Source organism: Manis javanica, chromosome 6 (genome assembly GCF_040802235.1).
Source record: "Manis javanica isolate MJ-LG chromosome 6, MJ_LKY, whole genome shotgun sequence".
In the NCBI taxonomy this organism is placed as follows: domain Eukaryota; kingdom Metazoa; phylum Chordata; class Mammalia; order Pholidota; family Manidae; genus Manis; species Manis javanica.
The window spans coordinates 79,234,882-79,249,147 of record NC_133161.1 but is presented as its reverse complement, the minus strand read 5'-3'; the positions used below and the strand labels follow the sequence as shown (position 1 = coordinate 79,249,147).

At 32.7% G+C, this 14,266-nt stretch overlaps 1 protein-coding gene across 6 annotated transcripts in view; it reads right to left on the bottom strand.

Moving 5' to 3' along the window:
* SEMA3A (semaphorin 3A) overlaps window positions 1-14,266 on the bottom strand; it is a 442,921-nt gene that overhangs the window by 121,436 nt on the left and 307,219 nt on the right. For all 6 annotated transcript variants that reach the window (XM_073238902.1, XM_073238903.1, XM_073238901.1 and 3 more), the window contains one exon: window positions 1,142-1,261. In XM_073238902.1, the coding sequence (XP_073095003.1) occupies window positions 1,142-1,261 (120 nt within the window). The remainder of the gene's footprint in view (window positions 1-1,141; window positions 1,262-14,266) is intronic.

The following is a 14,266-nucleotide window of genomic DNA, read 5'->3' as shown; positions in this document are numbered from 1 at the left end:
GCTGGTGGGGGAATAGCAAATGCCTAAACTGTTGAGACCATGGGAAAGTGTTTTAATCTTCCCAGGACCATCAGGAAAGTAACAATAATTGTGTTTAGTCTAGAAACTTCATAGTCTCTGAGGTGTCTTTTTATCCAAAGAAGGTAAGAAACAAATTGTTTTGATTTGCAAGATTTTGGGTCAAAAGAATGTATCTGTATCACTTTAGGACTCCTTAAGAAAATTCAGAGAGAGAGAATTTAGAATTTAAGTTACAAAGAAGTGGCTCACCTGTAAATTATATTTCATTTTAGAATTCCAGAAATATTCCAGGAGCAAAGCCCTAATTTGTTGAGTATTTCTGAATTCCAATTTGGAAGAAAATTCTGTCACAAATGATTTTCTCACCACATGAACGCTTTTGTTCTTCTTAGAATTTTGTGCCAAAATTTATAAAAGGGCCTATAATTGAAAACTACTGGTAAGTCCAATTCATGAAACTGCTTTCAATATTAGTACCTTTTTCTTTAAATATTTCCCTAATTTTCCATTTTATTTAAATTTACCTAATACGAATTTCCTCACTAAAATATCTTTTAGGAACAATAGATAAATTAAAGAAACATTTTTTTTCTTTACCATACTGCCTGAATAATAGCCAAAAATATAAAAGAAAAGTTTAGCTGAGCAAGAAATGTAGTATGTAAATAATTTAGGTCAAACATGACATCATATCATTGTGCACATGTACAGCATCCTTTCTTAATCCCTAGGCAGAAGAAAACAACTGGGGTGGCAGACACTTCTGGCTGAGGATGGAAATAGGGGGTGTGGGGGGAAGCTGGCAATATACAAATGAAGGAGAAAACAGTACACATTCAGCCTGCTGACATCTGCTGCACATGCAAAATGGACTGGACTTTGTAATCCAAGCAAAAGTAATGCTTTCTTCCTTCCTTCCTCCTGTTTCATAGTTATTGTTGAGTGATGGTCTCATTCTCTTTGCATCCACAGATTAAAATTAATAAATTCAGCATCTGAATTTGAAGTAGGTCCCACTGAATAGCAAACTAGGAGCTAAATGAACTGAAGTAATTAGTAATGAAGTATTTGAATAGGAAGGGGTCATGGACAAACACCATTTTCTAAAAGCCAGCTTTACCTCAGGATGATGTCCAATTTCAATGTAGGTGCAAATTGGATGAAAAGCTCCCGTTCCGCAGGCATACAAGTGAGTCTGATTATAAGCCTTAAGCACCTTGATGAAATTGGCACATTCTTTCTGGAAGACAAAAGGAAAACCATGAGTTCTAGCAGTCGGCATGACAGAGGTATCCTCTAGCATGCTAGGCATGCTTGAACAGATTTCTTTGAACAGATTTCTTTTCTCTGTGTTCTTTTCACAACATTTTTACTGATTATTCTGTTTGCTCATATTATCATATGAACTAAAAGTACAGAAGTTTTTATTCCTTGGGAAAAAAGTGCTCCTTTCCATACTTTTTCATTAAATTACTTATTGTATTATTTTATACAAAAGTAGAATAAAGTTATAATGACTAATCACAAGTGACTTTACTATAAATGAGAGGAATAGCAAATTATATGATTAATTACTTAAATCATACAATGGTGACATCTTTGCAAACATCAGTTTTGAGTTTAAGTTTAGAAGAATACAATAAAAAAATATTATTTAACCACCTATTACACATGAATTTGAAACATCATTACTAACCCATAATGATGGGCAATTGTCTTTCAACAGTTAGTGCTGCTTGCTATGAGTTCTACAGACTCTAAGAAGGTAAAGTAGCCTCCTCTCAAAAATGTCTCTTCAGCCTCTAAGATAATTTGGGAATATTCAAGATGAGATAAAGAAGATTATACAGTTTGTAATGTCTGTAGGCTAAAGAATCTTTTGCAGAGTAGCTATAATTAATAGTTATTCTCAGGAGGTTCCTGCATACCCTGAACCCATACCTGGGCCCCCTGCTCAGTGAACCCCAGGTAAAGAAAAACTATTTATAAGAGGAAATTCTAGTCATATCGTATTTACAGAAGTTTAGACCTTCCTGTCATTTTATTTTCTGAATAAAATATCACCTAAGAAATAGAATGGACAGAGCTATTTATATTCTTTTTATCTATCCTATTTGTAGTCCTGTGAAAGAAAATATTTTTCTATAAACAAACAGGAATCTTAGCCTTTTGTTTCTTTTGATTAAAGATTTGGGGACTGGGTAGGTATCAGATACTCAGAATATAAATTGGTAATTTTATTTCCAAAAAATCCAGTGCAGGTAAGACTCAAATTTTGCAAAATATTTTTAAATAGATGAATCTACATCAATATTGTAAAAAGAAAGAAATGAAAGGAAAATTTCACACTCTTAAATAACTTCAAATAAAATATATGGGCTATTAACCATATAACAAATATTACAAATTGAATACATACAAGTAGAAAATATTAGTTCATCATGGAATAGATATCAGCCATTTAAAAAATATCCAAATGATTATTCATATACTAAATAATAATAAGTGCATTGAAAATTAATTTTTACTGATCACAGACTTTAACTAATTTTGCATTTTTGCGTATAAACATTTGGAAATCCTAACCAAATACGTAACTAGAAATGCAGATAAAGATAAAAAACAGACCATAGTGCAAGCAAGGCGTGCAAACAATAGAGGATTGGGTTGGTCCTGGAAGCTCTAAGTGTAACACTCCCAAAGTCACTCTATGACATGTGAATTTTCAAGCGAAGGCTCAGAATACATTTGGACTTATGTAGTCAGTTGGAGTGTATAACTGAGATGCTACAGTAATTTAAGTACATTTTCACATGACATTTGTATTCAATGTTTACAGATGATTTTGGTCTTAACTCTATTGCCCCTATAAAATAAGAAGCAGACAAACCAAACTTGAGCAGAATACCTGTTATTTAAATTGAAAAAAATTGCCTTCCATCATCACTCATTTTTCTAAGATGGAACCTGAAGATGTTCTGTAAACAAACTGTCTCAAAGGTGAATTAGACCTATTTAAGGTAAAATTTTAAGTTTCCAGTTATGACTCTTTATGCTTTATTAACATACACTGAGTAGTTTAGGAGAGCAACTAAAATAAACATTTAATTTCTCCTACTGTTTTGCACTTATATCCTGAATCTTTCTTTTGTCTGGTAAGACATTATAACATAAAATTAAGCTCTGAAATAAACTGATTTTGCAAGTTGCTACGAAGAAAAATGTCCTAGATTAAAGTGGGTGTATGGATCTCATCATCCATGTTTCACAAACAGGGTACATCTTAGACAAAACTATGAAACAGATATAACCTAACTACCAAGACTCTTAGCAACAAACCTCCCATCCTGTAACAGTTTTTCCACCTTCCCCAAGAGGATAGGGCATAAATGCTTGGGCAGAGGACAGAGGTGGAGAGGAAAACATCTGATAAACTCATTTACAAATGAGGCATTCCCAAAGGATTTATATGTACTTTAAATAAAATTCAGTAATTTGCAAAGAAGTCATTTGCAGGAAAATGTTTTATGGCACAACTCTTTTGAAACATCTAAGTGGCCACATACTCTGCTTTTACATAAAGGCAGCCATCCCTGATTGTGGACTCTATATTATAGCATTCAAGATTATAAATAACCAGTTCTATAACCATATGTTTAAACTAAGAAACTGGCTATATATACTGGTAAGCAAATGAATATACCCAGATGGATGGTTTGTTCATTTTAGAGGAAAAAAAAGGGGGGGGTTTCAGTTTGCCTGCCATGCCTTTAAAGATATGCATGCATTTTAAAATATAAACACAAATTTTTTAATCCCATTAATAACACCTAAGTGCATCCTAGAAATCTGAGAATAGATCCTAGTTCTCCACAATAAAAAAGGAATAATTTTATGAGCATAGATGCTTGTGAGCACAAATGAAAGTGTATGTAATCTCTGCAACTGTTACAAATCCTAAAATCATAGCATTTGTAGGGTCTTTATCTCTTACAGATTAGATAACTGGTTAATAATTAATGTTCGATCTCAGGGTTCTTGAAAATAATGGAATTGAGCCACACTAAATATCATACTTTTAATTTGTTTTCTAGTAACTGTCAAAGAAGTGCCACTATAATAGGACAACTATTTCTCTGCATAGCTGTTGGAAAAAAAATCACAGGACTATAGCTGTGCAACCTGGCAAATGATTCTACTGAGAATGCTGATAACAGAGTCTATCTGTGCTACAAAGCAGCTAGACCCACCCTGTTGGCCTAAGGCCTGGAATGATCTTGTTCATTTCCCCAATAAATTCCTGGTTGGCAGCAGGTTGTATTGGTGCCATGCCGGGGGACTAGCTCAATATTATTTTGAAGTGAATGTTGATGCAAATAGAAATAAGAGAAATTTCTTGGGTTTATAGAGTGTGTTAAGACACTTGAGATGAGACAAAGAAATTGAATGAAATACTTTCAAAACTGGTTAAAAATAGCTTCAAAGGAAACTCATCAACAACAATGTAGGAGGAAACAGTAAATAAAAGACCTGGACAGAAAATAACCCAAAACTTGAAAAAGACATTGTTTGTATGGATTGTCCTTTAAACAGAAAACCTGCATAAGGAATATCAGTCCTGTCATTCATTTGCCTTCTTTCTCTAGCTTGTTGCTGCCAAGGTTTTTGAGTGTTCCAAAACAGGATATTCATTTTATTTGGAAGCAGCCTGGACATTCCTCTAAAAAAGAAGGAAGCGTGGCAGAAAAAGGAAACACACTTCACACATTTCCACTCTAGGGAGACAGAAGAAGAGTGTTTCTGACCTTTTCTTGAACCATGACAATTTTTAAAACTCAGAATGTAATGTACTTTTTGGCATTAAACTCCTGCACTGCTTTGCTCAGCATTGGCGGATTTACAATGTAATAAAGAGAATGTAATCAGTTCAAAATGAATTCATTTTTCAAACCTTGATCCTTTTTTGGAATTTATGTTGATATACACAGACAAGCTCAGCAACAAGTTGGCTTCCTGAGAGTCAGGCAACCATACGGACCTCTTATTTTACTCAAATGTACTCCAGACCAACAGCATTACAAATTGTCAACTTAGCCTAGAAGTAACAGTAGAGGCAGTTATAAACCAGTAAACCCCAAGGCCACACCTGAGAAGCAATGATTCATCATCCTTAGTGACAAACCATTTACACTTCTTTTTTTAAAGGTTTCTAGTGCTTTCAGATCAGAAGGATAGGGGAATTACGCATAGAGGTATTCACCTGGAAAAAAAAACCCAGAAATTGTCTACCCCCAGAAAAAGATATAGGAGCCAAATTCACTGTGATTCAAAAACAAACATTACAAGTATGTAGCACTGATTAGACTGTGTTACACAGACTTTTCCTGGACGGATACAAAAATAAAGTTCATCCATCTGTCAAAACAACTGCTCCTTGCATCAAAATTAAAACAGAAATGAGGTGTTTTAACTAACTTCCAATAATTATACTTTCTACAAAAGAATATAATTTACCTCCAATTCCAATTACCTCCTTGCATGTTCTTAAATTATGGATGGAGCAGTGAAATTTTACTCTAAATAAGAGAAAAAAGGAGAGAAGGCTGTGAAGATGAACAATCTCCTTTCAAATATAAGCAGTTCATGATTAAATCGAACAGTTTGTTCGGTTCACATACAAATCAACCCAAAATGAATGGGTATATACAGTATCACCTCAGGCAAGTGAACATTTATTTTAAAGGAAGAAAAGTCTACATCCCATTAACAGTTTACGTAGAAATATTTTAATGTGTAATCTAGCAGCTGGGAAAACAAAGGAAGCCTTTTCCTATCATCATGGGTGGATACATTTCTGCATGAAAATCCATTAACAAAACTAATCCTTGAAGTTAAATCTGTTGACTTTCTTTTACTCTGGTCAATTTATTTGGCAAACTAGTTGAATACTAGAATCTCCATGCCCAAGCAGTAATCTGTGAGATTGTTCCGGTCACTTCTTCCTTCTCTCTGTTTAAGCTGTTCCATACTTATCTAGCATGATGTTTTGTCTTTAACACTATGCTATTACAGCTGTGATCAGATCATCCATGATCTTGTCTTCCTAATACTTTAGCACTCACTAAAGGAAGTCAGAAATCTCTTCTTCAAAGAGGCATATTTAATGAAACTAAGGTTTAACTGTGTTCTAATTATAATATTAGCCATCTAATGTTCAACTTGTGACTTGGAATTTTTTAACATCCATGTTATGAAATACTGAATAGGCTGTTCTGTCCATTTGGGGAGACATTTTTACCTTCACTAGAATTAAGAAGAATGATGGCATAATAAAACCAATCGATCTTTCCACCTTAATGCTTTGTTTTGTTTTGTTTTCATTGGAGAGAATTTTTAAAAAATAATGATTCAACTAGGACAACAAAGTTGGCATTATTTCATGGCTAGTTATTTAACTATGTAAGCCTATTTATATTAATTGAGCTTTATTATCTTTAAACCTTTGTAACTGAAAAATAGATTTTCAAGTGGCTTGAATGATGTGATAGAATAAATGAAGACTGCTGCACAAAGCTACCAAATAGCTTTACTTAAATGCTCATTTCAGTTAAGTGTCCCATTTGACTGATTTTTCACCTCTGTACTATATGTTTTGAAGTTCTAGAGTTCTAGAAGTACTTTAAGAGTCTATAAACATTTTCCTTTCAAATTATGTGAAACCTTCAAACTCAGTAAAAAATGATTATACACATAGGCACTATAGTACACAGTATTAGCAAAAGTTTCACAATGTGATTCTCTTCTACTATTTAAAGGAGCTTTGAGCAATTTATTTATTTTTTTAAATTTCTCTTTGAAATTCCATCTGGGCCAGAGAGCTGGTATCTACTTTTTGGCTTACATTTTCTTTTATATTGTGCTATCAATTAATTATCCCATATGTACCATTCATTAGAGTTACTTCATTGTAGGTAGCCCCTAATATGTATGTGACAATCTTTCTTCAACTCATATCCACATGAATGTACACAATTATAAAACATTATGTGAAACCTGTCTAAATATTTTTCCTGCCAAATTAGGAGAATTATTAGTAGTCAAAATTCTTATTCTGATTTCAATAATTATATTGTTGCTTCCAATTTTATGCAAGATGTTGAATAGCTAGTGCTCATGACCTAAATCAACTAAGTCAGCAATTTATACCAAGTAAGAAGAATTATAATGTAAAGAGATTTATTGTGGATAGAACTAACTCAAAAATTTAATTCTATCATATGTGAACTTATCATAATAGAATCTAATACTCAAAAAAGAGAAATATGCTACATCTTAACTGTATATGAGATGTAGTCTTGAGAAAGTAGAAACAAAAATAAAATTGAGATTTTAAAAGGAATGGTTGATTTTTTTCTCTACCTATTGCCTCGTCTAATGTCAAAAGTACAAAATTTTTTGGTTAGTCCATAATGTCCAAAGTGCTAAAATGTTGTTATATAATTATAATATAAAATGTTCTCTTAGTGTATCTTCTAATAAATGGAGACTCCTTAGCCCTTTATAATAATTCATATAAAGTACATAATTCTTATGTGCAATTTCTATGGATACACACACACATATATATGTATATGTAAATATACATGTATTATATATACACATATTTTAATTCTAGAAATAATTTCTGAATATAATTAAAATGTGGAACTTTAGAATTCAACTTTGTTGAATATTTAATGAATTTCACTATTATTAAGCGTTAATATATTATTTTATAATACACATATTACATTTATATATTTATTATGTAATATAAATATTTAACATTAATATCAATATTTAAAGAATATTTTTTCTAAGGTAGGTATTTATATTTGAAGAGGTATTCTCAAAGAATTTAAGAAAAACATAGAGAAAAGGTAATGAAATCATAATGATAAAATAGAACTAGCATGATGATAGCTACTTATAGTAATCGGATGCTTTAAAAGTCAGTCATACATGGGTTAAAACTAGGCAGGCATCATTTTCTATCTGCTGTGTAACTATTGGAAAGTTGCTTAAGATTTCTGAGCCTTAATCTCCCCAACTAAAACCGGGATTAATAATATACTCCAATAAAGTACTTAGCAGAATGCCTAGAACTTATTAACCAATCAGTAACTGGTAATTTTGTTCTTAAAATAATTAAATTCTCTGTTTATTTAGTTTGAATATTTCCATGTCTGCTTAATTCTCACACCATTCTACTATGCTATGACTTGGGCAATAACTACTATGAACTTTTTGTTCATTTCAAGGATAGTTAATATAATTTGAGCCCATATTTGGTGCTAAGGGGAGGTAGACTTAATAAAATGGGTTTTGAATATTAATCTGCACCCAGTTCTATGACAAAGGGAAATTATATTTTGGTCATTCGAATTTTCATGAAATTCAAGTCCTCCGAGAGTAGAGGACTACAAATTATAATCACTCTCATCATCTAAGCAGTAGATGGAATGAATCACTCTCAAATAGCAAATACTCAGTTGCTTCTCAATAGTTGTGGAGTTGTACTATGTCAATTTAGATACATTAGCACTAACATTTCTGGAAATTATTTTCCTTGTAATTGGTTAAGATTGGCCATAAAAAAAAATCTGATGAAATCTGGGAGGGAGAAGTTAAGTTGCAACCGTAATTTTTCCAAGGTTGTTTTGACCTGCTGGCTACCTTGTTAGCATGAGGCAGCACCTGGACCTGTAGGTCCTCCAGTTAACTGTCTTATTCTTTAGCTTCTACAACACTTGGTCCTCTTCGTGCAGCGCCATGGCAAAAGATACCAGCTTCTTCTGTGGGTCATGCAAATCACTGAAGTTGGGGACAGTGAAAGACAGACACTGGTCCTAATTTGTTCTCATGGGTCCTGGTTTTGCTCTTCCCACTTTTTATAGCCAGCTTTTCTTCTCTAATGAAAACCCTGGTGATCTAAAGCAACTTCAGGCCCACTAGTTTCAGAAACAATATGCTTCCAGAGACTTCTCTACCAACTCCCAAAACTGTTTATAAGGTTTAATCCTTAGGGAATCCTTTTCCATATCAATCATACAGGTTCTGGTCTCTTTTCAAACTCTAACTACTTAAAGGGTATAACTTGCTACCACAGAATAACTTCTCATGATATCTAATATAAGAGGAAAATGGATCTGACTCATTTAAAAGAAAAACACAGGATGTTAGTTGTTAATTTTCTTCCTAAATGTGAAAGATTACACCTTTTAAAATGCATATTAAGTTTTAGAATCAATAAATTATATTAATTTTGGTATAATTTCAAACACAATACTAAAAAATTTTTCAGTTCATACATGTGCACACACAAGTATGTACACATGTAGTCTATATTTAATAACTTGCATAGCATATAAAGTGCAATATGTTTAGTTATTTAGCACCTAATTTGAATATGAGAATCTTCAAGAATGGTCTGCTCTGAACATGTAAAAGTTAAAAAAATTAAGATTCTCAGTCTGCTGAAAGTATCAAATTTTTAGAGATGACATGATTTTGTATCCTGTTTTCTTTACCACCCTTAAAAATGAAGTAAACATATAAAAAGTAAATGATATAAATAGAACTTTAGGAAAGTATTTTGATGTCCTATGGACATAAGGGTAATTTTTTTATTGCTATCTTATTGAATCTAGTTAAAGAAAAAGTCAAGAGTTGACCACAGCATATTTCTTTGAAAGAGAAACTAAGAAAATATTCCTAGAGGTCATGTTAAATCTATGAAACAATAGTCAGTGTACCCTCAGAAATGAGTAAAAATGCCATTCATAAAGATCACCAAATACATAAAGAAGCAAAATATTAATGACTAATAGAAACTACCTGTCACTTAGACTTGGAACAACCTGCTGACAGTGGGAGTCCAGAGGCAATGACCAAAACCCGTTTCCTAGAGGAACTGTCCAAATCATTCTCATGCACCTTACAGAGTATAAAATGCTTACTGTGCTCTAAAAGTATTCACACTGATACACAGGTGAAATATGGTACCCAATCAAATCTAAACAATAATTTGTCAACCAGGGCCAAATATTTGAATTCCATTTCAGCCATTTAAGGATACAATCGAAATTTCCAATAAAAACGAACACAACTCAAGAATCCCCAAACCCTCTGAAAGTATTTACTATATAATGTGTCCATTACAAGTTCTAGCCTTATTTTGCAAATATAACCTTAAAATACATTTAATTTCAATCCTGAATCTAAAAGATTTCCAGAAAAACTAAGTTCATATATATATGAGACTTGGTCCATGCAATTCAAACACAGTAGTTGAGACTTATTTGCTCTAAGAGTTAAAACATATTAACTCAAAACATGAATAAAACCTAGCATCAAAAATGACTTTAACAGCTAGTCTTCAATTCTCATCTATCTCCTAAGATACAGCATTGGTTCATCTAATTGCTTTGAAAAGAAATGGGTATCTTATAGCCAAATATGAGTTACATAAATGAGTTAATAAAAGTAATGGACTTGGAACAATACTGGTATATATGGTAAGCTCTCAATAAGTCTTAGCTGCTATTACTATTATTATTATCACTTCTGAATGCTGAATTTAAACTGTAATAATCTACTCTGTTTACCTGATATTTACCCACAAGCAGAAATAAACACACATGAAAATCTATCTCATTTCTGTGACATTTAATAAGACAAAGTTCACTCCCTTGCATCAAAATTCAGTTGTCTGAATACATGAAGTGTTATCAAATTTCATCATGTGAATCATATTTTAATAGTGAATAAACAAACCATAATTTTTCATTTGTAAGATTATCTAGAATGCCCACAAAAATTACAATCAATATTGTGAAGAACTGTGAACGATCTGTGATTTTGCCCTATTATAAGATAACAAGTTACCCTGACAAGAGTTTCATGCATGTTGGCAGAAGATAGGTGGCTGAGTCAGAGATAAAAGACTTTATTGCTGACAAAAATAATAGTAGTCAGAGTAACAGCATTTTTTGTGCCAGCTCCCCAAGCTCTAATTCCCACTGGGCAGTGAGAGGAAGACCAGGTGACACCTGCCTACACAGTGAGTTTCATTACAGGAGGGGAACCCCAGGCTAAGGGGACCTGAATGTTTTATAATAGTCATAAGCATGCTGGCCATTACATCTTGAGAGATGTTATGTTCACTGTACTGGACAGCAGGCCTACTTGACCTTTGCTCCAAGGAAGACACCATCTATACTTTTCAAGACAGTCTGCAAACCAGCCTCTTGCTTAAGAGGGAGAAACAATCTTTCAAGTCTCGGCAATGAACAAATATCTTTAAAAATTATCTGCAAAACAGGCAGTGCCTCTGCTCATTAGATGAGCAGAGGTGTGACACACCCTTGAAAAATTATCCCCCAGCAATTACAGATCACAGTTTTGAGACTTAATGGAACTTTATGATTTTTGTAGGGTTAGGAGATAATTCTAGCTATCCATTTTAATAAGTCTTCATGTCCCTTAAATAAAACTTAAAAAATTAAAGTTGATATCAACTTTAACCCTTGGAAAAGCAAATGAAATTCAAGGACTAACATGCATTTTGTACTGTACTTCAACTTAAGATGTGTGTGCAGAGCTTCAAATTCTCAATGGCATTCACTTGGCAAAAGTTAGTGTTGTTGAGGTCCTGCAATTGAGCCATGAAAATTTGATAGACATATTATATCATAGCATTAAAAATGAATAACAACTAAGGGTAAAATTATAAAAATAAATCCCTCAAGAACTGCAAAAATGTCCCAAATTTCAGGTGCATGACACTACACTTTGAAATGTATCCAATAACAGCAATGTTATGAGAAGCTGCTTTTTTTTGTTCATCTCAGATGGTTGAAATTTTGATTTCTAACGATGCTCAAAATATTTCTAACAGTCATACGGTTGCCATTTGGTTTTATTGAAACAGTGCAAAAAGAGATGGTTTAGTAGGATAAACAAAGAAGGTTCAGAGAGCTATTGATTCAAAACAGATTCTTTTACCAGCTTAGCATGTATTCCGTTTTCAAATGCAAAACAGGGTCAAGGAAGTTAATCCCTCAATAGGAATATTATTGTGGAGAGCAAAGTGGATTTTAAGCACCAGAAAAAAATATTGAAAAATGAAAGTAAGGTGGGTAATAGCAGTCTGAATAGAGATATTTGGTTTGCATTTATCTCATTCAGGGGCTCTGTCCAAAAGTATCATATATTACGTAATTTTTTCAAATTACAACTCTCAACTAACAGCAATGAAAAAGATCATGACATCTCATTCCTCCAATATAGAAATGTCCTAATATAAAAGTTTAAAACCTATAACACCAAAAAAAGAAGGCATATTAGCATATATCCTGGACATTCACTTGTACAAGAGGAAAAATAATTTTAATAAATTTAGATTGTTTTTCATAAATGTCATTATCAGCAGCCCAAGATACATCTGTATCCTCCCTCTCAAACTCTTTCTCTCCCCATATATATATATATATATATGGAGATACAACATTTATATAACATACCATATATATGGATATATTATAACATGTATATATATGTTATATATATTATGTATATATATATATATATAACATATATATATATGGAGAGAGAGAGAATTTAAATTGCCTTGGGATGGAGATTACTTCTTTCCACGAAGTCCACCTTTGTGGAATGGCTGCTTGAATTGCAGCTGCTGATTTAACATATGTGTTTGATGTAGAACTGAGCCATGAGAAATGATGGTTTATACCTTTCCAGCTGGCTTAAGAGAATGGGGACAGCGTTCAGTTTTCTGTATGATGCTACACTCATTGACACAGGAAGTACATAGGATCAATCCAGTGGTATATCTTGACTTCCCTGGTGGCTGTGTCATCTCTACTGTCTTAAGCAGACTTAAAAATGACCCATTCTTAAGATATATATGTCAGCCAGTGTCTTGCCCTACTGTTTCTACTGTATTTTTACATCTGAATCTAATACCAAGAAGACAGCACTTCCTCCAAGACAGTTTATTTAAAGAAGTTTTATTTCCAGAGGATTTTTTGAGAAAACACTAAAACCGGAGGGAAATGGTAAACTCAGGTTTGAGAAATCACAGAGGGCACTCAAAGAGGTCGTCAGTTTACTTTTCTATAAACGTTCAGGTCGGTTCCTATTTCGGTTACAATTCTATTTTGGAGCCTTGATGGCTGCAAAAACCTCTCAAGTCTCATTCTTGTGGTTTCCATCACCACAAGAGTGCTGTGAAAGGAATTACTGTCCATGTATCCCAGCTGACTAGTATTTACTCAAGATGCAGCACAGAATTTCCATCAAATTGTCCATGGGCCACCTCAAAAATCATGTGTTGAGTGGAAACTGAAAAATTCTTTACCCTTCATCTTTCTTTCTTAGTGATCATTTAGGAATTATTGGTAAAATGCTAATGCTACTTATATTTTTATGTTTATCAAGGGAAAAATGTTACAAATCCCAGGAAGTTAACTAATTGCTCTTTTCTAAAATCAATACATATTAAGAAATGGAAAAAAAGGACTGTATATTAAAGTACAAAAATACCAATAAGTAAATGTATCCTGCTGAAATGAAATATAGAGACCGAGGTACATAAATGAAGTTAACTGAAGAGTAAAAAAAATTTTAATACAATGCAGTCCAAGGCACAGAAATATATTTTGAATAATAGGTTAATGAAAAGCAATATTAAAGGAATAAGATGGGTTGCTAGAAAAATAGTATGAAATATATTTTTCTATTTGAATATATTTTAGTGTCTGATATTTAGTATTTTTGTGTTTTCATTAAACAAGGGTAAACAAAAATAAATCAAAATCCACAATAATCAAACTGATTTAATGCAGAACACAAAGGAATAACCAAAGAAAAACATTTTACTAGGTTATATTAATTAGTTGACTTTTGAAAAGATTAGTATGGTTAATAGTGCCATACCATTAACCTTTCAACAATTTACATATCTCAATGCATACATAATGGTCTATCTCTACTTTAATGTAAGGGACATGATTTATAAGTTTTCCAAATCTTTATTACAAAATGATCGGATGCCCTCTATCAGACTTAGCAAAAGCTGTGTGTCATCGCTCCTCCTAATTTAGTTGTATAAAACACATAAGCATTTCATTATACCTAGAAAATACGATTAAGCTGCTCTTCGTAGAGATGAAACCTCTGACAT